Raw genomic sequence first — 26,885 nt, forward strand, 5'->3', positions numbered from 1 at the left:
TACAGGTTATCCATAGAAATGTAGAGTCTTTACCTCAGGCTATGAGGTTATTTGCAAAAATGATATACTGGCTCCCATTACTCATTTCAATTCATGGGGACACACAGCAAGGGGCTGAGGGTCCCCTGGATTAAGTGATTAAGTGACGGTGAAGATCTGCCCGTTTGTATACACACATGCTGCTCCACTGAAAATCTTTGGACGATTTCAGGAGTTCATGTGCTTGTGTGTAAACACCAATACTAGTTTCTGCTTTCCAGTATTTTTCATTTTCACTTGTTTGTTTAAACCATGATTTTGTCCAATTACATGTAGCATCAATACAACAGCAAAATCTGTTATCACAACATCGGACTCTGTTGCTGTGTCTGCCACAATCTCCTTTACTTCATGTCTTTTCTTTCTATATCCCTCCTCCTCCATCAGACAGGGGAAATTTAACACTGTGAAGGACATGTGTTAGACGTGAAGACCTAATCAGGAAGATTTCAGAGGCTGGCTGTCCTGAAATGTTCCCAAAATAAGAGTGCCTGTGTGTTAAGGGCTAAAAGACTTACTGGAAATGCTTTTGTTCCTAGAAGTCATATCCCCAGTCATCGTCCCTTTCCTCCAAAGCAAACAGAGTCAAACAAAAGTCTTTCACTCCTACACACACACACACACACACACACACACACACACACACACACACACACACACACACACACACACACACACACACACACACACACACACACACACACACACACACACACACACGTGCAATCCAGACGGGGATTCTGCATGATTGTCGAGTTAACTAGAAGTCTGTCTGGCTCTGCACTGAGCTCCACTTCCTTAAGCTTTGCAGAAACAAACCTCTGAGTCCTCTGTCCCTCATCTGAACCCACAAACTCACTTGCGCTCTCACCACTAGTTTTTTATCCATCTTGAAATCACTTAGATCTGCCTTGTTCAAAGCATGTTGTAAAGTTTTGTGTAGAATTATTTCCTCATGTTGATTAAGATAATGCTTATACTACAGTTTTCACATAATGCATGCCTACACACACACACACACACACACACACACGCAGAGGCAGATGTGGGTAAGCTAAATTAACTAGTATTTACTTGTACTACGCTCATGTTTTTCTGCATGCACTTATTGTAGATTATTTGTAAACATGAACAGGTGAAGGTTAGTGGTTAAAGATCAGTTTCTCTGCTTTCCTCTTTTATCCACCAGGAACATCTGCTTACTATTCCAGTCATGCAAGGCTGAGGCCATCCCTGTTTAGTCTAGACATGTATCCGGAACAGATGCACACACAAACACACACAGCCTTTTTCTGGACACAGGCTACAGGATTGTTTAGATCTACACAGTCCATACAAACAAACAGACACCATTTTATGTGCATGCAACATCATCTGACTGTGGTATTAGTTTGAGCACACAGAGAACTGGGACATCTCTTAATCTTCCTTCCTCTCACTTTGAATCTTCCTCTTCTGGACACACACCCTAACTACATTCACACACACAGACACACACACACACACACACACACTCTGCCTTTTGTATGATTAAGATGTTTTTTCTTCCATTTTTAAGTAAGCCAAAGCCCCTGCAGGAACACTTATCCTGCATACATGGATTGTAAGGATTGCTGTGTTAATGGGTACTAATTTATATCATGCTTGGGTTAGTCGGTACAATTTTACAAGTGAAAGTGGGGTCAGGATCTTCTTGGTTTGTGTTTCTGTGTCTGGCTGTGCTATCCTGTGCTGGACGGACAATGAATTCCTCCCAATCCAGAAACAACAACAGCGCTTACAGACTTTATTTTGTCCAAAATCTTGATTATGTGTCTCCAAACGTATATATATCTAGTTTTCTTAAAGGAAATGGGTGAGGCTGCAAAGGGGTTTCTTTTCTGCAGGGATGACTTTTGACTTCTTACTCCTGAGCTTACACAAGTCTTTTTCTTTCTTTATTTTTAATGGCCAATTTGGTTGTACATTTTAAATCCAGCAATAAAAACTATCTGATAAATTCTTTGAACAGCCATGGATGCACAGATACCCAAATTTAAGAGCATACAATATTTAAGACACAAACTCTATGATCCAACAAATCTCTTCCTTTAAAGCAGGCAGCAGAAGGAACACTTCACCAAATTTACAAACTGAGGAAATACTGTGTGGTGCACCAATTACACAAAACAAACTTAATTCATTATACATCGTCCTGAATGTGTGTTTGCATTCCTAATGCATAAAAGAACTTGACAATAAGCTGCATAAAGAAGCCAAAATGGTCCAAAAACGAAGAAAAAAAAAGTGGCACATTGGTCCACTATTGCATTCGTCAAATTGCCATTCAGGTCAGTTTGCTTCATTGAACAGAAGTGTGCCACTGCTTATGTAAAGTTTAAAGCCGTCCAACCCCTCTGCACAATTTGCTCATCCACCTTGATCACTTTGTCCTCAGCGAGGTCGCTCCTCAGGGTTCTTTTTTATCCTGTTCCGTCGACTTAGATGTCTTATTTTTTACTTGTAAGAGATCTTATATTTGTCATGACACTTTGACAGAGACATGTCTGAATCAATACATGAACAAATCTATTCTGTCAAGTTCAGTCGTTCTGAACTGGTGGGTCGGGACACAAAGATGGGTTATGAAGCTGTTTTAAGCGGGTTGCAGATGTGTGGCTGGAGAACACATTGTGTCACATAGCTGAGTGGTTGTGTCTCTGTTGGTAGAGTCGGTCATCTCCTATATGCAAGGTCAGGGATCGATCCTCAGCTCTGCAGCTACATGTCCGATGTTTCCTTGGGCAAGACACTTAACCCCAAGTTGCTCCTGCATTGAATGAATGAATGTGTGTGAATGGGATTAGTTTCTTCTGATTGTCACTTTACATAGAAACCTCTACCGTCAGTGTGTGAATGTGTAGGTGTGACCTGCGGTGTGTAAGCGCTTTGAGTAGTCAGAAGACTAGAAAGTTAATGGTTGGTTGAATATTTAGGGTTCTTTTTTTTTTTTCTTCCTTTGCAGATCAGAGACTTGACCTGAATAAGCTCGGTCCCAACGACAATGACACTGTGAGAGGACAAATAGTCGGTAAGGAACACACACACACACACACACACACACACACACACACACACACACACACACACACACACACACACACACACACACACACACACACACACACACACACATTTCCCTTCTATAGGTCATTATAGAAATGTTTTCATATGTGTCAGTTAAGCAGAGGACCTGCAGTATTTCTCTTTTGTTAGTTGGTGTTTCTTTACATATTTCTGCAGCTTTATGTGTGCAAATATTGAACCAATGAACAGCTATGACACCGCTGGAACTTCTCCCATATGGAGGACTCGCTAATTCTACAAATGGCAATTGCATGTCTAGATGTATCGGCGCATTAAATAATTTAAAGGCGAGGAAAAGACAAGTTGACCCAGACAGTAACCTCCGTCTGGTTACTCTGACTCGGTTCACTTCCCAACCATTAAACTACAGAGCAGAACAACAGAGGTATATATTTGACATCCTTTAGTTGCAACAAATCTGTTCTCATCATCTTAAAAGCTTTATAGTGAGACATGTGCTGTCATGACCACAAGTACAACCGCTGCCATCATCCACTGCACATGACCTGATAAGATTGAAAATTCTCCTCTGTATTGCAAGTGGCTGCTTCGCTGAGCAAAAGGTGTTTGGGTACACGGTGACACGGACCAGACTGGCGCTGCCACCTATTAACAGCTTTTGTCCCTCGTTAGGTCATACCCAGGCGTTTAAAGAAAACGCAGGGATAATGTTCAGTAAGTAAAGCCTGTGGAGTGCTGGTTTAATCGATAAGACTCTTCAATTAAAGACAAGTGACCAGAGAAGATGGACAACGCGACTATTTGCAAGTTAGTCGTAGGTCGTGGGTCCGTACTTCACAACTTAAAGTTACCCTAGGCTCAGAGCTTAACTACTGTACGTGCAGCTAACAGGATTACCTTTTCCCTCTGGGACACGATGGTGCCCGGTGCGCTTTACATTCCAGATTTTTCAGGGTACCATCGGACCCTTATACCCAATGATGAACGGACTACATATTAGTGGTTTTTTGATCTGCTTTGTTTGGGTTGATTGTCACTGATCAATGTGATTTTGTCTTTGTTTACTCTGCAGTAAGTCTTCAGTCCAGAGATCGTATAGGCACAGGGGGGCCTGTGGTGGACTGCAGCCGCCTGTTCGACAACGACTTACCCGATGGGTCAGTATATCACTTAAAGTCTCTCATCAAGATTTGTAATGACTCGACGCAGGAGATGTGAATATATCATCCTGTATGTGGAAATAAAAATCAGTTTCACATTCATTCTAGAAAATACAAAAAATCTATCCAATCCCAATTCACAATGCTTAAAATAAATAAACATTATGAGGTATTGTTTTCAGTAAAATGAAGTATCCAAAAGTTCTATCTCATACTTAGGGAGTATGATGCTTCTCTTTCTCACATTTTTCTCTTGATTTCTTTGCTGGTAAACAGTTGGGAGGAGAGGAGGACGGCTTCTGGACGGATCCAGTACCTGAACCACATCACTCGCACCACCCAATGGGAGAGACCTACCAGGTACATCTGCGCACTCACACTCACACAAAACACAACCTAAACAACCACTTCAAATACTGTGTGTCCCCATAAAATAGTTGAGCTGTGTTAAAACTTTTCCAAACTTTATTATGTTTTCACACACGCACAAAACTCCCGAAAATCTCCTGAAATGTTCTGGTTGAGCTGCATGTGTGGACAAAACACACTCCGACTTTACAAGGACTTTGTGTTGCCAGTCAGGGTGAGCTGATGTGTGAACACAGCAGCTAATATTCAGTGAACTGGGACGACGGTTTTGTGGTTTGTAACATGTGCATGCAATACATTGAATGGCGTCAGCTTTTGCCTTGTCTTCCATCTTTGATACCTTGTACGTTAGTATGTCCTGGCTCCTGAGAACCCCACCCCCCCCCCCACACTTCCATCCTACAGGGAATACTTCAAGCTGAGATGGGCAACTTTGGAAAATTTGAGCGAAAAATGGAAGAAAACACAGGAAAGCAAGCTTTGTTTCAGGAAAAACAAATAAACAAAAAAACATCCAGTCACACTCACAACATAACAATACTAGTCTGTTGGTAAATTTTCTTAGCCTTCCATCCAGCACAAACACACACTCACACGTACACCTAAATAAACTAGTCAGCCAGTCCGGCGGCCAGGTTTTACTTGGCTCCTTTTCCTGCAGGAACAACTGTCGCCTTCCTAGTTGGCCCATATCAGCGGAGCCGTTAGGGGAGTAAGCAAACAAATAAAACCAACCCCACCCCACCCCAAACCTCAAACCCCCACCTCACCCCACCCCAAACCTCAAACCCCCACCTCACCCCCACTCTTACTTAAAGTTTGTAGTGCCCCTAAGAAAACATAGAAGCAAAGGTAGGACTGTTGGAAAGGGTGAGGGAAAGGTTAATTGGTTTGGCATTCGATGCTGCAGAAATGGTGAGGCTGAGTAGAAGGATGAGCTGGTAGGGATCATAAGGGATGTCACAATACCAGATTTTTAAAAGTTCGAGTAAAAGCCCAACAATATCGATACCTGTTTCAACCCTGTGGCAGCAAGAATACAAGTTCAATTCAGAACTTAGGAAAAATAAACAAAACAGAGTCAGTCACACTGGTACTGTTATTTTATTTTAAGAAGTAGGCTAAATAAAATCATCAATCTTGGTGTTCATGCGTTACTTTTAATGACAGCTGTCCTTTTCTATCGGAAAGGTATCCTTAAATGACTTCTTTCCCTGATTTCCGACTCTATCCACTATCCTATCCCTACAATAAAGGCACAAAAAGCCCAAAAATAAATCTATCTTGACCTTTTTTTTACTTGACTCAACCTTAGGCGGGCCACCCCCCTAATATAATGGTAGGGGAAACACTGCTCTGTTAAAATGGTATTTCATTTGGTGAAAGAGCTCAGAATTGGCTCATTACTGAAGTCACATGCAGTCCAACTCGTGCTTGTCGTAAGGTGTCCATGGAGAGTGGGATCACTTACAGGAAGGGTCGCAGGCAAAGTGGAGTAAGAGGCGGGACAGGAGTGAGGGCGGAGAAAGAGGAAGTCGAAGGGAGGAAGAGTGTTTTGGGGGCAGGAAGTGGGTTATGGGTTAGAGACGAGGGTCCAAGGTTTATGATAGCTGAGGCGTCAGTAACTCTGGACTGCCAGACTGCAGTCAGACATCTTACACACATACAAACACAACATTACACACATCCTCATAAAGGTTTGTCAGTAAGCTAGTCTGTCCCTGTTTTTTTTAATGCTCATCAGATTTCTCTTAAACACTTTAAAAATGTTGTGAGGACTTTTTTTTAAGTTGAACGCTATCTATGACTGCACTGATGACACATGCCGTTTTACAGTAATTACACTACACTTGTGTATAAGTTTAGACATCACAATAACATTTACCACTACTACACCTTCAACTTAACCCAGGAGCACATTTATAACACAGTAACTCTGTACCTCTTTGCACTCTCAGCACACAGGTTTGTGGATGTGTAGGAAAAATGTCGGGATACATTCTCCAAATCTTAACTTCCGGCATGAGTGTTGCACTTCCTCAAAGTATTTATCAGAATCAGAATTGGGCTTTATTGCCAAGTACATTTACACATACAAGGAATTTGTCTTTGTGTATTGGTGCAGAAACAGTTAACAAAAGAAAATAAAGCAAAAATAGCAAGAACTTAAATACTGAAATATCAGAAGCAATTACAAATATATATATAATATGCAATTTATAAAAATGTAAAAATATAAGAAACAAAAAGTACAAAATGTGCAATGCAGGAGCTGTGCAGTTGACAATGAAAATATGAATAAAGCAGAGCTCAGCTGTTTGAAACGAAAATTAAACAAAATGACCAATGAGGTGATATAAAATTAATTGAAACTCAGAAGAATGTCGACAGAGGAAACCGAAGCTTGTCTTTTCATGAACGTGCACATTTCCTGCTCTTTCCCAGGCCGGCCTCGGAGTACTCCAGCCCATCGGGGCGTCCGCTGAGCTGCGTGGTGGACGAGAACACTCCAGTAATGACGCCTGTGAACGGGGCTGAGGCCAGTGGACCACCGGGGGAACAGCGGATCCAGGAGAGACGGGTCCGATCGCAGCGGCACCGTAACTACATGAGCCGAACACACCTGCATACGCCGCCAGACCTGCCTGAGGGTTACGGTGAGATGCACAGCAAAACACACACACACACACACGTGCACACACACACACACACACGTGCACACACACACACACACACACACACACACACACGTGCACACACACACACGTGCACACACAAACACACACACACACTATGGTGTGCAGTTTTGAAATAAATTGTGAACAAAGGCTGGTTCCCCTCAGCCGACACCTACCCTGTGACAGCTATTTCAGGCATTAATTTGATCATCTTCCTGATGGTCTTGTAGGGCACATAGCGAGGCATCAGTCTGTTCCACAACCAGTAGAAACTCCTCAAACGAGCTTTAAATCCCCTACATATCCACTTTAGGTTATCAGTTATTTTCATCTAAAACATCTTGAAAATAATATAAACGAGTACATTTCCCAACTTTGGAAATTTTTTATGTACTTTGCACAGTCGGCCACAGTGCACCCGACAATGCCCACAGACTCTGTAAAATAAATTATTATTTTAAGTGTGGTGTTGTATGCCAGTGCTTTAGAATGGCACTGTTGGACCTGTGCCTCCTATGAAATGTCCTGCTGCGTCCACCGACGCTGTCCGAGGTCGGACAAAGTGAGTCACCGATGCCCGACGGTTAGCGAGCTTTCCTCCTCGGCTGAACCCTCTGAACCGGGGGCTGGGTGTGGTGAGAGCGAGCGTGAGAGAGAGAGAGAGAGAGAAAGAGAGATGGAGGGAGGGAGGAGGAGGTGAGTAGGAAATGAGTTGTGCCAGTAGGAAGTCAGGGTGGTGGGTAGTGATGGATTACACACATGAACACCACGCCTGTGCAGCACACACACACTCAGTGCCAACATTCACACACACTCAGTCTGAACTAATTCATGAGCACTAAACTTCCAGATATCCAACAAACCAGTGATGAACTGCCGTCTTCTTATTTCTAATGCTGTTGACTTTAGGGTTGTCATAATGACCGATTTCTAAACTTTATAAGATTCTAGTGAACATCGAACAATATCCCGATCCCTGTTTTGGTACTACAGCGACAAAAAAATACAGGCACCCAAGGTTGAATGATTTCTTGTTTTTATTTACTACAAATTGCTGCAGAGCTTCGACGGTGCTCCCTCTTTCTCTTTCTCTTGATTGTGGTTAAGAACATCACAGAAAATGTGAAGGTTTTTTTTTAAAGCTTTTGTCGATTTTTATGCTATTCATCATTAAAATAACAGAGGTTCTCTCATTTTAAAACATATGGTATTGCAGACGTATCATAAAACTTTGACTACTTTAGTTTGCGGCATATTATATTCGTAGATTTCAATCGAGTGACAGCTTTTTACCTTTCCATTTCCTTTTGGTTTTGGAGATTAATAGGGATGAATCTTTAAAGCAAAGCAAGCAAACCAACCAGGATGCCTTGAGGAACAAACACTCAAACGTCCTTTTCACACATTCACAAAACGCCTGAAAGTTTCCCGTCATTTTCCAAGTGAGCTGTATAAATGAACGCTAATGACCGATTTTTTTCACCTGGACGTTTCTGCCAGCTCTCTCATATAATTATCTGCAAGAAGTCGGGATGAGACGAGGTGTGAATGAAGTATTTACTGCAAGCGTACGGGTGGGGACGATCCTTCAATCTTCATGCACAAAATGAAGTAGCTTAATTCTCTTTTCTGCACACCAATAAGTTCTTCTCGCTCTTTGATTGATACTTTGAATATGTCCAATTACATGTAGCATTGATATCAAGGCATTAACAGTTATGGTAGCATCAGATACTGTTGCTTCGTCAATCTTGGATTTTTTTGTCAACATTAGACTCCCACAGCGTCCTTTTTATGTCACATCTCGCCCCCCTGAAACCCCCCTCTCCTCTCTGACACTGAAAGTCTCCCGCTGTGAGCGACGTGTGAAAGAGCAACTCATGAAGATTAATGGGCAGGCTGTACTGAAATCTTCTAGACATTTCCAGGGGTGCATGTGTGAAAGGGGCTTCTGAGGTCTCTGAAAGTTACCCTCACATTTTGTTTTTCCTCATCCTCTTGGGGAAAGGTCCACTGCAGGCTGCAGAGCAACTAACTGATTGCATTGGCGCACACCTCAAGCAGCTCTTGTCCCTGTAGTTTGGCTGTCACATCAATTATAAACAGACTTCCTCTTCTCCAAAACACACAAACTCACTATCCATTCTTGCACCCACCAGGAGCAAACTTCACAACAGTCTCAGCGATGGCTTCAAGCTTGTTTCAGTTCAGTTTTTGACCTGTTTAAATATTTGAACTCAAACCGATTTTCTCTCTGTTTCAGAGCAAAGAACGACTCAGCAGGGTCAGGTCTACTTCCTCCACACACAGACCGGAGTCAGTACCTGGCATGACCCCCGGGTGCCCAGGTAAACTCTTTCTTGTCATAGTTTCCCGTCTTTGTTTGTTTCTTTATTAAAGAGTATTAAGAGGGTATTAATACGAGCACAATGATCCAAACTGACAGCCTGCATTGCTAATCCTAATATAAACCTCAGAGCTGATTCCCAAGAACAAACTGGACCTGACTGGGCTCGAACAGACCTAATTTCTCACTTAATTACTCAGCCTGATGTTCAAAAACACTTTTCTGAGTCAAATTTCAGTCTCCAGTCAGGGTCAGCCAATTTAATGACCCCTGAGTCCGATGTGGAACATTTCTGGACAGATGTTGAACTGAACGCACCACAGGCGAGTGGATCTGCATTCAATCAAACAGTTTCACCAACTCTCAATAGCCCGCTGCTTTATTGTAGGAACAGCTATTGCGTTACCTTTTTGGCCGTGGTTTGGTGTAGAGGCTGCTCACAGACAAAGAACATGAATTAAAAGTCCGACTCACAGCATCACCATGTGGGTTGGGTCATTTGGACAGAGCTGCTTAAACGACCCCGAGAGCAGCGAGGCATGTGCTCGGTTCCTGAGTGCTGTGTCCTCGCTTCACGCAAGGACAAAGTTCTTAACACACACACATATACACACCCTTGTTAGACTATTGCCCTGTCCCTGTTCAGTACTTCATTTTCTTACTGACAAGAGAGTTGGTGTACTGGAGAGACGAGGATTCAAGAAGTCAGAGCATGTACTTTGTCAGATTATCTGAGCTCTGTGGACCTTCTGTTGAAGAAACTGCATTTAGAAGTTAATGCAACATTTACAGTCTGTAATTATTTATAGCTATTGCTTGTAATGAAGTGTATTGCATTCACATGAGAAATTAAAAATCTGCTCTTTTTTTCTGAATTTACGAGATATCAGCTCCTCAAAATCCCAACAGAAGGTTTAATTTAGACCACTCAAAGGAGCAAAAAGTCCCAGACTGTTTTGGGTTTGAAACATGATACAGATATTTTGTCTTTATGTTACATAGATGTTATTGTTATGAGTTTGCTGACTTTGCCCGGGCAACTTAGATGTCTGCAGTTCAGATGCAAACCCCTCTTTGACCTTCAGGATCAGCTGTGCCGTTGAGACATGCTTCACTGATAAAACACGATGCATCTGAAACGCATTCAGGCAGACTACGGGCTGACTTAAGAGACAATCAAACAATTGGTTCAAATACTGGATCCCCACTGACTGCAACTTAAGCGCTGATGTTGGGCCGAGAAGCACAAGCACCTCGTAACTCGTACGTCTAAGATAATTGTCTCGTAAATTCAGAAAAACCGAGAGAGAGAGTTTTTATTTCCCTCATGTTGATTGAATACACTTCCGTAGGTTTGTTGTAGTTACTTTCATCGGGTTTTGATGCATTACTAGTGAAAATTTACTGAAATGTTTAAGGGTGAGCTGCTTGAGTGAACGCAAACAACTGCATTTTTTTTTTTATTTTTTTTTTACTCCAACTTCACCCAGAACTTTTCCTTCCAACCATCTAATAAAACTTCAGTTCGAAGTGACATGTGAATGCAGCTGGTAATATTCAGAGAGAGAAATTCACAGCGAGTGAGTGAGCAGAGGGTGATTACATTAAAATCATGTGACCGGTGCGATTGCCGTGCACATAATGTTGATGTGTGTAATTATTACATTTCATTTATTGGATTTCTCTCTTTTATTTTTCGTTTAGGGATCTAAGCAATGTGAACTGTGAGGAGCTCGGCCCGCTGCCACCGGGCTGGGAGATCCGAAACACAGCCACGGGCCGTGTCTACTTTGTGGACCACAACAATCGAACGACACAGTTCACAGACCCGCGGCTGTCTGCTAACCTGCATCTAGTACTCAAGTAAGTTATTCAGGTGTTCGAGCATCACATGATGAATGTTTCCAGCCTACCTTTATTTGATGTTGAGCTTACAGAACATGAGATCACATAGATCCAGTCCAATCCTGTCGGCGTGTCTGTAGATTTTAATAATTGAAGTTGTGTTTTTGTGACTCGTGTGGAAATATATAATTTCAGTCCAATATCAACATATTTCCTACAGTCTGTCTGTGTTCAGTAGCACAATGAAAGGAGAGAAGTTAACCGAGCTGGCCGGAGTTCGGTCTACTTAAAAATAAAGATTTATATCTGCAGAGTAAATACTAACGTGCCAGCCTTCAGGCGCACCTGATTCTTAACGAGAGCTGACACTCTGATTAGTTAGATTCATGTTAACCCCCAAAACACACTTATGTATTAGGGCTGGGCGATACATCATAAAGTCTAAGATAATATGTTTTATATCAATATAGTTTATGGTGCGTTGATTGATTGCATTTATTAAAATAACGTTCTATGTTTGCAAATGAATAAAAAAAAATTAATATGTCTGTCCAGGTTATTTACAAAAACGTTTTTGTAAGTATTTGCATCTTGACCTCTGTCCCTTTTCTATGAAGAGCACCTGATTCCTCCACAAAATTTTCTACGTTTTGACCCTGTGCAGCACTCACCTTATTCTATTTACAATTAACATTTTATGCTTCATCCATTGAGCCACGAGTTTCCCCTTTTTCTTCTCTCCCTGTCCGTCCCTCTTCACCCTTCACAGGCGATAAAAGTTTGACATTTTGCATTTGGTCCATGTGTGACTTAGAACTGACCGTTTCTATAAATCACTACTGAATGAAATAGCGAGACATATATTGTGTTCCACCATTCAGCTTCAAAATATAGAGATATGCTTTTCGTTCCATATCGCCCAGCCCTGCTTTGTATAATCGAGCAACTTCACCAAACGTAATTCTGTGATGCGCCTCAGATTGTGCGCTGCGTATCTAGCAGAGTGTAGTCGGACACGCCCCAAATCAATTTGCACCATGTACACGGGTAAAACCTGTAAGGCATATATGTGCCTTGTTTTGACTGTGAGGTGTGACTTTTTAAAGGTTTGGGCTTTAAAATGAGTAATATTTTAACGAGTTTCAGAGCCACTTTGTCTTCTGTCTCAATACCTGCAGAGGAGTGTCTGCCGGACTGCGTACTCGGCAGCTCTGCATAATTCTGGGATTTAATTTGACTTTTTTTAACGTTGTTTTGTAGAACGTCTTTGTAGCTTTATCTATAAACCGTGCTAGATATACACAGAGTATAGTGTTTAAAGAGTAGCTTCACACTCACACTGCCCGTCCTGGAAATGCACTTGATGACTCCTGTCTGGGAATGCTGGAACAACCTGAAAACTGTTTGGAAATCTGTGATACACTTCACAGTCATGAATCCACAAACGAGGAGTGTGTCTGCTGTAAGATGATAGCTGATGACTGTCTTGGCTTCATCCGTCTCACCAAATATTTTTTTTCCCCCTCCCTCTCTTCATGTTAAACCTGCTCTTTCTGCCTTTCCCTCTGACCCCGCGTTGTTTTTGTGACCTTTTTTTGTCCTTCTTTACTTTCTGTCTCCTTTCTTTACTTATTTCCTGTCCTCATGTTCTTGTTCTTTTTTTCACAATATAACTTATTTCTGTTGCTTGTGTATCGTTTTACATGTCTCCTCTGTGTTGCTCCTTTTTTATTTTATTTAATGCTTCTATCCTCTTGTCTGTCATTCACATTTTCCATTATTTCCTCTTGCTCCCTCTTTGTCTTTTTTCTGTCTTTTCCTCCCCTGTCGCCTCCTGTTCTCTCCTGCAGCCCGAGTCCAAATGGTTCCCGCGTGGCCATGGAAAGCCAAAACACTAACCTCAGGTAACCCACACAAACACACACGGACATTTGTGCAGACACACATGCATGTCCACATACTTCCACCAAGCTGCAAATTATGATGTTGAAAAAAGCTCCAAAAGCCAAAACAATCCCTATTATGTCCCAAATTAAAATGTCAATTTTTACAGCAGATATAAAGATCTCTAGGAGCTGATGATCTAGTGGTTAGGTTGGGCCCCATGTACAGAGGCGGTAGTCCTCCCAAGCGGCAGCCTGGGTCCTAGTCCCACATGCTGCTACTTTCCTTCATCCTCTCTCTCTTCTGATTTCCTTCTCTATCCACTGTCCTATCAGATAAAGGCCAAAAAGCCTGTTGGGAGCCTTAAGGTCTGCCTCTGCTTGCCCTCTTTACCTGCTCCTAGGTTGATGTTGTTCCAATATGGCAGCCACCATTGTTGGGCAACACAACACCTCTTTAGAAACAAATGGGTGACGTATTTGATAGTACGTCCATGTTCTATACAGTCTAAAGCCCAAAAGTAAGTAAGCATAAAACACACATTTGTCACACAGACTGTATCTGGAGTTTCTCCTGCCAGCCCCAGAGTACCTTTTCTGCAGAAAGTCCAAGAGAGCTGATGCAATAACGCAGAAGACATCAACGATTGTTGCACGACCGTAGACTGTGCATGCAACTTTTCGGTATCTGAACGTAATTAAATTGCTGCGTCTTGTTCTCTGTTCTCCGGTGTGTTCATATCCGCTTTTGTTGATATTGTGATTCTATCGAACTACGCATAGCATCGATAGAAAGGCAAATATTCTCATTATAGAGTTGTAATAGAGGACTCCATCCAACTTGGGGTGTGTGTGTCACTCAGTTCATCACACTAACACAAACACACAGGCTGGCTGTCTGTATCAGAGGCTGTCAGTCTTTATTTCAGTGTGTTTGTTCTGTCTGTCAGCAGTCTGCCTTCGCTGCAGCCTAGAGAGGCTTGGTGAAGCCAACATTACTCAGGGAACATTATACTGAACACATGTTAGCGCAGCAGCTGTTTGCTTAGCACCAGTTTTCATGTGCTGACTGTATAAGCTATAAAGCAGTGACAATATTGAAAACTACTCACACAGAGATAAAACACCTATTTGCCACATGAACCGTATAAAAAAGGACAACATGACAGCTCACCAAAAGTGAAGCCAAAACATTTGGAGCTCCCCTGCTGCCTGGCTTGGGTATAGGTCATAAGCTCCGCCTCCTCTATGTTAACAGATGGGACATGAACTGAACTATAGATGGGTAAAATCACATTAGATACATTTTTCTCAATCATAGTTTCTGTCTTAATGGATTGTTCTCATCATGCTGATTTATCACAAGGGTTCATTTTTCTTGAGTAAATATAAAAAGGTAATAAATGCCATGATTGACAGCTCTGTTGACGAATGCGACACAAGAGTCCGTTCTGCTGTGGACTCAACCAACCTGAGGGATATTTGACGTTTTATTCGTAAGTTAAAAGTATGTTTTTTGTAAGTGGAAAGGGGCGGGGTGTCAGTACAGCAGCTCGAACAAGCAGCTCTCTACCATGTCGTCTCTGCCTCGATATTGTAGCTATTCTTTCCTCTTCAACAGAATCATTTAGGTACTCCAGTAGCCTAGTGGTTAGTGTGCGTGCCCCATGTACGGAGGCCGTGGTCCTCCAAGAATCCGACCTGTGGCTCCTTCCCTGCTCGTCATTCCCTCTTCTTTCTCCTCTATTTCTGGCTTTATCCACCGTCCTGTCTCTAAATAAGGCCCCCCCAAGAAAAACCCAGAATCATTTAGAGAAAATTAAACAAATCTGTGTAGGAAACCCATGAGATATGTGATTGGCTGAATTTTGGATTGTTCTTTCTGGTATTTTGGCTGTCAGGGAGCTCCAGGTACTTTCCGCCTGCCAGCGTGTGAGGTAGGAATCATTAGAACAAGACACAGAGAGATGTGGAGATTATTTTCCCCCTTTAGCTTTTTTTTTTTAAAAGTGCAAATTCTTAGTGGAAACCTCTCTCAATAACAGCGGCAGCGGCTGGCACGATAGACATGTTTGGGAAATGAACATCTGGTCATTTGGTCAAATAGTATCCATATGTGTTTGAACAGCCTCTGGTTGTGAGTTGAAGCTCTGCTATGTTATCCAGTCAGCATCATTAACAGCCTGCCTGGCTCCTTATTAGGAGGGATTTAAAGGAGAGCAGACAAAGTTTGCAAAAGGTCAAAATTAACAAGCTCTAATTTGTAACGCAGCTCTCCGTGATACACGCTAATTAAGGGAAAACTAAATAAAAACACCCTCGCTATACTGTTTCTGTGACAGCAGGTTTTTTTATTTTATTCTGGCTATCTGCAAAATCATTTGAATCTTGGAGAGTGCAAATGCAGGATTAGACATGAGGTCAGGAAATCAATAACACAATATAACAAGCCTGTAAAGCAAGAAGGTAAATAAATGTGCCTAAAATCAAAACGTATATGTCGAGCAAACTTTTGCTCTTGGGGTCCACTCCTCTTATAGAAACCAGGCAAACGTGGCTTTTTATCAGAAGGAGTCTCGGGCCTAGTCAACACGCAGGCAGCGTTTTAGGTCACTGGAAACGCACCTTTTGTAAAACTCCTTCCTGGGTGAAGATTTTCAGAAACTCTGTTTTAGGTTTTTTATGTGTCGACGGTAAAAACAGGGTTATTGTTTGACGTCATTGTGCAACGCTGTCACTTTTGTTTACATGATTTCACTTTGTAAAATGAAATGGTCATAGCAGACATCAAGGTCATTGTTTTTGACTTGGCGTGATCATGACAGTGTGTTTTGCGTTTTCATGTGGACGAAGATGTTTTTGAGATCTTAACGTGTGTGGACAGGATTATCTTTTGAAACGGAGGAAAAATATACGTGCCTACGTGTAGACTAGGCCTCAAACAGGAAAGCCGTTTTCACCCATGCACTCCTGGAAGATTCAGACAGCCCCTGAAATCCTCCTGAGATGATTATTCACATATTTCTCTCACAGCGAGACATTACGTAAAAAGAAAGAAGACGCGGAAGTAGTGGACGAATGAACTGAGTCCACCGCTGTGATGATAATTTTTGCCTTTATATCAGCGCTACATGTTTGACATAATCATGGTATCAATGAAAGACAGAGAACAACATACTGGCAAACAGAAAAAATAATGAAGCAGTTTGGCCATCGGTCGTGTGATGTAAACGTCATAATTTCCTCACGCTCGCTGGCAGTGAATACTGCTGCTCACCCCAACTTCACATGGAAAACTTTCTAAGGGGCTGGAAGGACAATTTCTGGTAAAGTTGGGCTCAAAAATTTGCCTGCCAGCGTTCACACTTGAACTTCACACTGAACTGTTCAGTAAGTGGTGTCGGCTTGTTCAGCTTAGAAGCTGAAGTTTAGCAAACATGACTCACTATCTCTTCATTACACGCAAACCAACAAAAGTGAGAAATGACTCGTCATATTTTCTTGTCTTTGGTGTTGATTCATCATCGTCGGCGTTTCGTTTAAGTGGCAGTACTTTCACAAAGTTAAAATGCCGCCTCGCAATGTCACATCAGAGTCACTTATAAAAGCAACATTTGCTGTTGCATGCTAAACATTTGGAAGATGCATGTCTCAGTGATTATATTTCTTTCTGTGTAAAAGTGGCTTTTAAGTTTTGATAATTTTTTTTAAACACACTGAAATTTCAACAATGGAGGGTTTTTTTCTTTCTATCATGCATGTTTATTTATCTGTATACTGTGAGGGGGTTGTGGGGGGCCTGCAGAAAATTTTGAGAACCACTGACTTACCTTGAGTTTATTTAGTGAAGCTGCATAGTTTGTGTTTCCTCTGCAAACTCAGAACGTGTGAAAAAGATTTGCTGTTACAACACTCCAGTCTGCAATTTGCACCTCAGTCTACTGATCCTCCAGCTCGGTTCAAAAGTGACTTGCACAACCCCCGCCGCTGTCGACCTTATGCCGATGAAGGCTTGGAGTTGTCAGACAGTCAGACACAGCCACATTACTGCGGTGTGCCACACTGTCTCTCATGCACTCAGCTTCCTCCTGCACCGGCACACGTACACGTCTGTGAGATTACGTCAGGGTTTGCTGAAGGAATTTTTAGCTGCTGCTGGATTCAGTGAGCATCAGCAGGTATTTTCCAAACCAAGTCATAAATCTTAATGACATGTATATAACCATTTACATTGATGTTTGGACTTTATGGTGTGGAAACCTTTATTTAACCTGTGGAAGATAAATATGAAGGCAAGTCATTGGGTAAGCAATGAATCCCAAATATACATATTTATGTGTATGTATAGTTTATGCACACATTTTATTTGACATTTTCTCTTTTTTTAAAAACCTTTCAAAGTGACTCATTAGTACCGTGAATTCAATTCTCCTGGTTTGAATCCACGTCTGACAGGAGTTTGAATGTTCTCCCCGTGCATGTGTGTGTTCTCTCTGGGTTCTCCGGCTTCCTCCCACAGTCCAAAGACATGCTCGTTAGGTTAATTGGTGACTCTAAAATTTCCCATCAGTGTGGCTGGTTGTCTGTCTCTATATGTCAGCCCTGTGATTGACAGGCGAAGAGTCAAGGGTGTAACCTCGCATCTCGCTTAACGACAACTGGGATCGGCTCCAGACCCTCTGTGACCCTGAACGCAACAAAGTGGTATAGAAAATGGATGGATGGAGGATAAATCTGTCTCTAATAGGGTCATCATCATACCAGAACTTTAATCTTGTATATTTTTACACTAACTACACTACACTCTCACTGCAACACAAATAATAAGTCCTTGGCACCAAATATTTAATAATTTCCAACATATGCAGGCAAACTCCTGCATACTTTATAAACGCTCTGTACTAAAATGTTGCCAATCTCTCTCACGGCAGCTTTTGGTTTAAATTTGACTCGAGATCTGAAGTTTTTTGTAGGCCTCTGTACTTTTTGATACCATGAATTATAGAAATGACGTAGATTATTTCATATTAAGACGCGATTTCAAAAAGTATCAAAGCGTCCTTAGTCTGAATGGAATGCATCATTGGACGGTCCGTGTCTGGCTTGTAAAGCCTTAAATCCATACTTAATACATTTTATTTTGAAGCCCTGTGTTTGTTATGAAGTGCTGTACCCAATCATGTTTCTAACCTGTTGACAGTTTAACTTATTCACTGTGAGATGTTCCTTCAGGTGTTTTTTTTCAAAGCATTTCACAACTTTTCCGGCCTTTTCTTAATTCTGTCCCAACTTTTCATCGTTTTGCAAATCAGCACATTCTGTTTTTACTGACAAAACACTGGGGTATTATTTAGGTGTATTTTATTTTACACGCATGCAAACACTCGGCGTCCAGTGTTCAGCCCACATCGCTATCCCCTCCTCCGTTTTGAGGCCAAAAAGCGAGGCACGAGCTGATCCTCAGACCAGATCAGCTCACAAAGGGCCCTTTGATTCTCGGGGCCTGGTGGGGGTGATTTGGCGGTGGGGGCAGAGTGGGTGAGTCGGGGCGGCTGCTGTGGCTTTAACACCACTGCACCTACTCAACACTAATTTCAGCCCACCTGTGCCAGCTGCCGTTTCAAAGGGGCACGAACATTTTCTCTTACACACACAAACTGAAGCCTTTACGCTCCTGTGTGTGCCGCTCTCACCTCAAACACACACACACAGAAAGAGGATGGCGGCCTATCATGACTCTGCACATTCAGGTGCGGATGACCCACTTCTGAAAAATGTGCACTCCTTAATTTTTTGACTTCTCCTCTTTCTTCTCCTCCTGCTCCTTCCACCTTGAAATAACAATAATAAAATCATCTGGCTCTCATATTGAGTTTGAAGGTTTATATGTCAGCCTTTTGTCGTATTTCACTCGAGCTGTCACAGCAACAGGAGCCGTTCTCTCTTTTGGCTCTGCCAGATTTTCAGCTTTGCTGTGCTTGTATTTTCTATATTTACCATAAAATATGCCGAGCTTGTCCCGTTTGGAAACCAGAGATGTTGAACTATGTTGAAACGTATTTTTAATTACACTGTGCCCTCAGACGGATTATTATATGGTTCTTGAGCCTCCGAGCCAAAAGCAACTCATTCCATTTTGTTTTAAGACCATCTTTTCTTCCCCTCCTCTTTCCTAAAGTGGTTTTCAGGACTGCGCCGCTGCAGTCTTTACCCTTTCTTTGACATGCTCGCAGCCCCAGCGCCAGCCAATAAAATAAATAGCAGCATAGTTGATTATACAGGGATAGACTAGCGAGACACTGCACCCGTTTAGTTTGGAAAGCCTGAATAGAAGAAGCCTTTTTCAACCCGCTGAACCAGAGAACCCAAGTGTATAACGAGCGTCGGAATAAGTGGGTGGCTCTGTGGCTGCTACCTCAGAAGGTCTCTGCTTCGCTTTTTTTTTTTTATCCCAGTTCAGGCCTCTTGGTGTGCCGTCTTTGTTTGGCCAACACTCGTCTCCCGGCGGAGGACAGTAGCTTCTTTTAAAGACTTCCTCTGCTGGATCAGCGTCTCTATGCAGGAAAACGAGCCCCGCTGTCCTGTTGAAAAGAGGGGCATGTGATATGTTTTCACTGCCCACCCAGGCATCACACCACCAACCAACACCACAATGAGGGCGAGAGCAGGCCAGGACTAGAACAGTGACCATGGCTCACCGTCTCCAAGATTGAATTTTATAGTTGTCTTGTGTCGAGAAAATGCTCGCCCTGAATATAAAGAGAGCAAATGGGGAAAAGACTCAAGACAGACCCCATTGGAGTATACAGCTAGTAAACAACAAGTGGAAATTAAAAAGAAAAATAGGCTTAGCACAAAAGGTTTAATATTGCTGTCGACTCGTAAACCTTGCTGACATGTTTCTTCTTCCTTGTCCCCTCTGTCCTTCTTTCCTGTCTTCTATCTGCCCATTCCTTCTTGTGTATCTCCCTCTGTCTGTTTATACTTCCCCTCTCCCCCCTCGTTCCCTCCCTGTCTGTTCATCTTCAACTCCTTCTTCAATCCCTTTTTAATCCCTCCAGTCACCCGCCTCAGTTGAAGGAGCAGGGTGGTCCTGGTCCTGGGGGCCCTCCACAGGCTCTGTCCCCAGCCCAGCTGCCTGAAGAGGCAGAGTGCCTGACGGTGCCCAAGTACAAGAGAGATCTGGTGCAGAAACTGAAGATCCTGCGGCAGGAACTCTCTCAGCAGCAACCCCAGGCCGGCCACTGCCGCATCGAGGTCTGCCGTGAGGAGATATTTGAGGTAAAAAAAAAAAACATAACATGTTTTAAGCCCTTTTCACACATACACTCCTGAATATTTCTGGAAAACTTTCCAGACAGGACAGGCTGCTCTGAAATCTGCCTGTTGCCTGCTCACTAAGCACCTCACAGCCGGACTTTTTCACTGTCAGACGGGAGGGAGGATTGAGCCTCAGAAGACCTAACCGCTAAGCCATCTGCGCTGTGTTTCATTGCTAACTTTTATTGAAAAGAGTACAGTGCTGTGAAAAAGTTCTGCCTTCAATATGCCTTTGCCCTTACACATTACGTCCACAACGGTGTAATATTACCGTCCCAGTGGCACAAAGTGTGACCACACACTCAGACATGTACATACACACAGCACTTTTTTCACCTTCACCTCATTATGTCTCTGTTACTACCCCTGATGGCGGATCAAGTGCTCTGCCCCATCATTATGCCATACTTTACAGGGCGCAAGTATCTCGCCTTCAGCTGACAATCTGTAAGCGGCAAGCCTCACTACGTGCACAGATATCCCACCTTGAAACATTATTGGAGAAGGGGGGGGATTTGTCTTGCACCAAAAGCGTGAAAACATGAATAACAAAGACGGGGCAACAACCACACAGGCAACACATAAATATAAACATGGAACTAAAATCATTAAAATGCTCCTCGTCTCATTAAAGGAAACCATAGAAGGAAACATTTTGTCGACTGTTGAAGAACATCCAAGCACAGCAGCAAACTTGTGCACATGAGTGAATGTATAACAACATGGTGCATTGACAATGTGTTCATAAAACTCTCCATCTGGCATTAAAAGCATCACGTGCTGGCTCACTGACTCTTAAGGCCCTCGAGAACAATAGCCAAGTGCTCAAACACCCAGATCTTTGCATTTTACTGGCATTTTTTCACCCCATTTACGACGTGCACCAGAAAAAGGCCCAGGGCCGCACAGAACCAGTACTCAGAACTGCTTTATGACTTCCAGAGAAAAAGCCTACGCTTCACCACGAAAGACATCTCTGTGTTCCTTTTCTTCTCCTCCTCTGTTTCTCTGTGTTTTTTCTTTGCTCTCTAAATCATTTGTTCTACCAAAGCGAGGCATTCTTTCTCGATGATTTCAGCAGTTAAAGAGACAGGGGGAGGAGGGGGTGAGGAAGGGGAGCGAAGGCAGCAGTGGCAAATATTCAGGGCCAGACATAACTTCATAACTACAAGTCGAGCAGTGAAAATATGACTTCATCCTCCTTCGATGTGACAGCTGTAGAAGGGGAAACTTGAGTGTGAAAAGCAGCTCTGCAGATCCACTTGAGGTTTGCGTTGCAGGAAGCAGAGCTGCAGTTCAACGCTGGCGGTGTGTTCAGACGAGTGCGTGCAATGTTTTTAGTCTGATATTCTGTCTGCATGTTTATATATGATGGGCTTCACTTGGTTTCCCTTCCAGCACTGTTTCTATTGTGGTCTTTGTTCAGCACATGTTGAGTAACTTGAGTTAAACGTCTCTCTGTCTGAGTGGCAGCAGTTCTGTTGCAGAGTTTTGTTTACTGTGGCTCAGCCTCCGAGTGTTTGCTCTCTTCTGAGAGAACAGAGGACTCTTGCGTCATATTAAAACACAACATGCTAACAATTTGTGAACAACCAGACCAGGAGGATTTCGGTGGCAGTCCTCTTGAATTTCTCTAGAGGTTTTCAAGAGTGCAAATGTGAAAACAGCTTTAATGCTGGAAAAAGGCTGTGAATAATAATGGCGCCACTAGCCTTGAATCTTCTCACTAATTCCCCCCACATTCATGTGAATCACAAATGGCTGATACACTGTGCAAAGCATGCTGGGATACGTCAGTTAAGAAAACAAGTGACCAACCAGGGTGGGCAGACGAAAGTAACTCATGGAGCTGTGACATTTCTGGATCTTTACCTCGAAAAGACGGACGTTTAAGAGGCCCGCCTCAGTTGTAACTGATGACCTGTGTGCATTTTCAGCTCTTTCAGCAAAAACACTTTGACTTTTCAGCCATTAACAATTATGTTTGCATTTAAGAATTGCTTGGTGGATCTACTGCAACAATAATAGCTCCGTAGACATGGGTCAAGATGAAGTCCCAGGGATTTTATTCATGCACCAAAAGGTCCAAGCTCTGGGTTTGTACTCACCAAATTTACAAGGATTCTGAAGAGGGCCTCTCAGTACCAAACATCTATGATTTGTGGAGAATGTTTTCTTTTTTTAAACACAGGAAGCAGCAGGCTAGAGGGACCTTTTTGTTGGTTTATGTAAAGGAAACGTTTTTTATTAGCTTCCTTATTCGTATTAACTCTGTTCTTATCACAAGGTACTAATAATGTTTTTCCTTTAAGCCATGGTAATGATGCCGTCCTTGTTGATATTTTTTACCTGCACTCTTTGATTTATGAGCTTCTCTTGTTTTCTGTTCTGTTTATTAACTCACTGTTTGTGGTGTATTACAGGAGTCCTACCGACAGGTGATGAAGATGCGTCCAAAGGATCTCTGGAAGAGACTGATGATCAAATTCAGAGGAGAGGAGGGGCTGGACTATGGCGGGGTAGCAAGGTACACTTGACATGCGTTGCCTTTAATGTCAGAAAACCTCTTAAAAACATTATTTAAGCACATGTTTCACTGTGAACCTGTGTGTCTGTTTGTGTCAGGGAATGGTTATACCTGCTGTCCCATGAGATGCTGAACCCGTACTACGGCCTGTTCCAGTACTCCAGAGACGACATCTACACTCTACAGATTAACCCCGACTCTGCTGTCAACCCGGTGCGTGTATATGTAACTTATGACGGATAGATGTTTCTCATTTCAGGGGTAGAATCCTCTGAAGGACCCAGCCTCCGTAGCCTACATACAGTAGACCATTCTGAGATGGTCAGATCTATGGAGGACTCATCGTTTGTCCCACCAGCCGTCCCCCTGCCCTAACCTTTTAGTTTCTAACCTCCTGTCGCCTAGCAACCTCCACAGCTGCTCCAGAACTAGCTAACATAACCAACATCACGTAACTGAACCTATTATTTTAAAGATAACTTGAATTAGAAATGCCCTTTCTTTGTTGTTTTAACATCAGTATGTGCAGATATTCAATGGAGTGAAATCACTTACTTGCATTTAAAAGGGTTTTACTCAGCCGCTTTCTTGTTTGAACTGGTGTGCAATGAATCCCGGGTTATGTTGGACCAACGAAGGGATGCATCAGATGGATGGATTTTATTGAGTACTTACATCACCTCAAATATTTCCAACAGTTATCAAAGCTGAGAAATTCCTTTATTTTTTTAGTCGTAACGGCCTGTGTCTTTTTTTGGCGGCCGCACAGACATGACATGTTTATTGTTGCCATGGAAACACCCCCACACACACACACACACACACACACACACACACACACACACGTTATGTCATAGACCGCTGCATAAGGAAGCGTGCTGCTGTGATTAAAACATCATGTAAATTATACACATTGACTCGTCTTTGCATGCTGTGAATAATTCAGAAGTTTGATAAACCAGTGAACCACCTCTTAGCTCTGAAGCTGTTTACTGCATGTGTGTTATGAATGAAAGCCTTCATGTCGACCCCTGTGTTTACTCTGCAGGAGCACCTGTCGTACTTCCACTTTGTGGGTCGCATCATGGGCATGGCGGTGTTTCACGGTCACTACATCGATGGCGGCTTCACTCTGCCCTTCTACAAACAGCTGCTGGGGAAACCCATCACGCTGGACGACATGGAGTCCGTCGACCCCGACCTCCACAACAGCCTCGTCTGGATCCTGTAAGACTTTTATATTCAACTGGAAACCCAAACTAAGCATGACAAGTTACTGCAGGAACCCTGCTCTTCTATAACTTCTCTAACCTGTAACTCAGTACTTTTTACAGAAGCCCTTGGCGTAAATCCATCCTGACATTTAATTTTCTTACTCAACTTATTTCCTTTGTAGCCCCAGAGTTTCAAAAGCACAAAACAAACATATACATAGACTTCACTAAGCTCAGATTAGTGTGGCCAACCGCAGCTTTTTGTGGTCGGGTCTCTCACAGTATCCAGACGATTGTTTTGATTTCCAGATCACACAAAATGCTTCCACTATCACAAGAAAACTATGTTATCTGAAGATAACGACAAAAATGATATAATATCTCAAAACATGACCACAAATGACTCTATTTTTTTGAAGATGTTTTTGGGCCTTTTTGCCTTTTATTAGAAAGGACAGCGGAAGAACAACAGGACATGCTAGGAGGAGAGAGTCAGGAATGACGTGCAGTAAAGGGACGCGGCTGGACTCGAACACACGGTCGCTGCGATGAGGACTATAGCCTCTACATGGGACCGTTTGTCATAGCAACTAGGCTCTGGCGCCCCTAGAAATGACTCTTTATCCAAGGAAAATTGAATACCATAAAATGGTATATATTACATATAGGTCGCACCAGATTGTAAGGTGCAGGGGGGTTCTCCCAGAGAGAAAAAAAGGTTTAAAGACTCTCCCTGCGTGATGCTTCTCATTGTTCAGTGAAATCCACAACATGCAGTTTGTGTAGCTCTTAAAGTACCGACTTTAGGCACCATGTGGCGTTCCAGTATATACGACTCAGCCCATTTTATAGATGAAAGAAGCTGTACAAAGTGTGTCTTATTCACCGGGTTTTAAGAAATGTAAAATGTAAGGATGCATCTCAACTTAGAGCTTCTGTAATATATCTCTATATAGACTGTGGCGACCTCTGCTGGCAAGTTAAGCTCATGACATCTGATCCAAAAGATGAACATCCTTTCTGGTTGGATGATTTTCCTTCACGCTTTGACACTGTGGCGAGATTTGATTCAAAATATCCAATAATAGGACCCAGACATTTAAAATGATATCCTCCATTATAACATCTGTGAAAGTGTAATCTCTACAGATTGAATTTTTGAGGATGATACCCTCTCTCTCTCGCCCCCCCCCCAACCTCTGCTCATCTTCAGGGACAACGACATCACCGGCGTCCTGGACCACACGTTCTGTGTGGAGCATAACGCCTACGGAGAAATCATCCAACACGAGCTCAAACCCAACGGCAAGAGTATGCCCGTCTCAGAGGACACCAAGAAGGAGTATGTCAGGTAAGAGGAAGAGGTGCACACCACGGTTATAATTGTTGCTTATGTATTTGTGCAATTTTGACAGTGGACAGGAGTTTGCCGGCAATTTTCTTCAAATTGAAGACAAGAAATGACTCAATATCGGATGCCTATGATTTCTATTTCTGTGTTTGAAATTGAGTTGGACTAGAATCATATCTAAATTTAAAATTACAGAAACATGGCACACCAAGATGTGACAACAAAATGCATAAAACAAACCACTAACCTTTCAGCCCACTGGTGGCATGCTTTCACAGATTTTGCTTTTCTGTTTAATTTTATGAACAATTCTCTGTCTGTTACTTATTTTCTCTGTGGCTGCAGAGTGCCGACTAAATTGCTGTGTTTCTTCGTCTCCCCCCCCTCCTTGCAGGTTGTACGTGAACTGGCGTTTCCTTCATGGCATCGAGGCTCAGTTTCTGGCGCTGCAGAAAGGCTTCAACGAGGTTATTCCTCAACACCTGCTCAAATCCTTCGATGAGAAAGAACTGGAGGTATGAGACAGGATGTGTTTATTTTCAAAAAACACTACGACCTCAATTCCTGAAAAGTGTCAAATATTTTGAATGATATTAGTCCAGGTTAATAATGAAGTTTCTTTCTCCCTTCAGCTGATCGTGTGTGGCCTGGGAAAGATCGACATCTCCGACTGGAAGTCCAACACGCGTCTGAAGCACTGCACCCCAGACAGCAACATCGTCAAGTGGTTCTGGAAAGCCGTGGAGTCGTTCGACGAGGAGAGGAGGGCGCGGCTGCTGCAGTTTGTAACCGGCTCATCGAGAGTTCCACTTCAGGGCTTCAAAGCTTTACAGGGTACTGAGCGGACTGTCCGTGTGTTGACCGTTTTCTGTGTTCCCAGTATGAACGCTTTTATCTGACAAGCTTTGAGGTTCTGTCCCGTGTCGACTTCAGCTTCTGTTCTTCTAGCTTTAATCATCAGCCGACATCCTAGAAGATGTTCTCTATCATCTATCTCTAGATCTCTATCTCATATGAAACGAGCCCGCTGGGTAACCTAAAGGTGGAGCTTGATGCTGAACTCGT

The 26,885-nt window shown here is 42.7% G+C and overlaps 1 protein-coding gene across 1 annotated transcript in view; it reads left to right on the forward strand.

The window, feature by feature from the left end:
• Window positions 1–26,885, forward strand: part of LOC109986900 (E3 ubiquitin-protein ligase SMURF2) — a 64,716-nt gene that overhangs the window by 33,025 nt on the left and 4,806 nt on the right. The window contains exons 5-18 of the mRNA XM_065954588.1: window positions 3,044–3,109; window positions 4,199–4,283; window positions 4,563–4,646; window positions 7,101–7,312; window positions 9,597–9,681; window positions 11,385–11,543; window positions 13,376–13,429; window positions 20,470–20,689; window positions 23,152–23,255; window positions 23,354–23,468; window positions 24,304–24,482; window positions 25,683–25,820; window positions 26,215–26,335; window positions 26,453–26,654. Coding sequence (XP_065810660.1) covers window positions 3,044–3,109; window positions 4,199–4,283; window positions 4,563–4,646; window positions 7,101–7,312; window positions 9,597–9,681; window positions 11,385–11,543; window positions 13,376–13,429; window positions 20,470–20,689; window positions 23,152–23,255; window positions 23,354–23,468; window positions 24,304–24,482; window positions 25,683–25,820; window positions 26,215–26,335; window positions 26,453–26,654 — 1,824 coding nt within the window. The remainder of the gene's footprint in view (window positions 1–3,043; window positions 3,110–4,198; window positions 4,284–4,562; window positions 4,647–7,100; window positions 7,313–9,596; window positions 9,682–11,384; window positions 11,544–13,375; window positions 13,430–20,469; window positions 20,690–23,151; window positions 23,256–23,353; window positions 23,469–24,303; window positions 24,483–25,682; window positions 25,821–26,214; window positions 26,336–26,452; window positions 26,655–26,885) is intronic.

Source organism: Labrus bergylta, chromosome 1 (assembly GCF_963930695.1).
Source record: "Labrus bergylta chromosome 1, fLabBer1.1, whole genome shotgun sequence".
Taxonomy (NCBI): domain Eukaryota; kingdom Metazoa; phylum Chordata; class Actinopteri; order Labriformes; family Labridae; genus Labrus; species Labrus bergylta.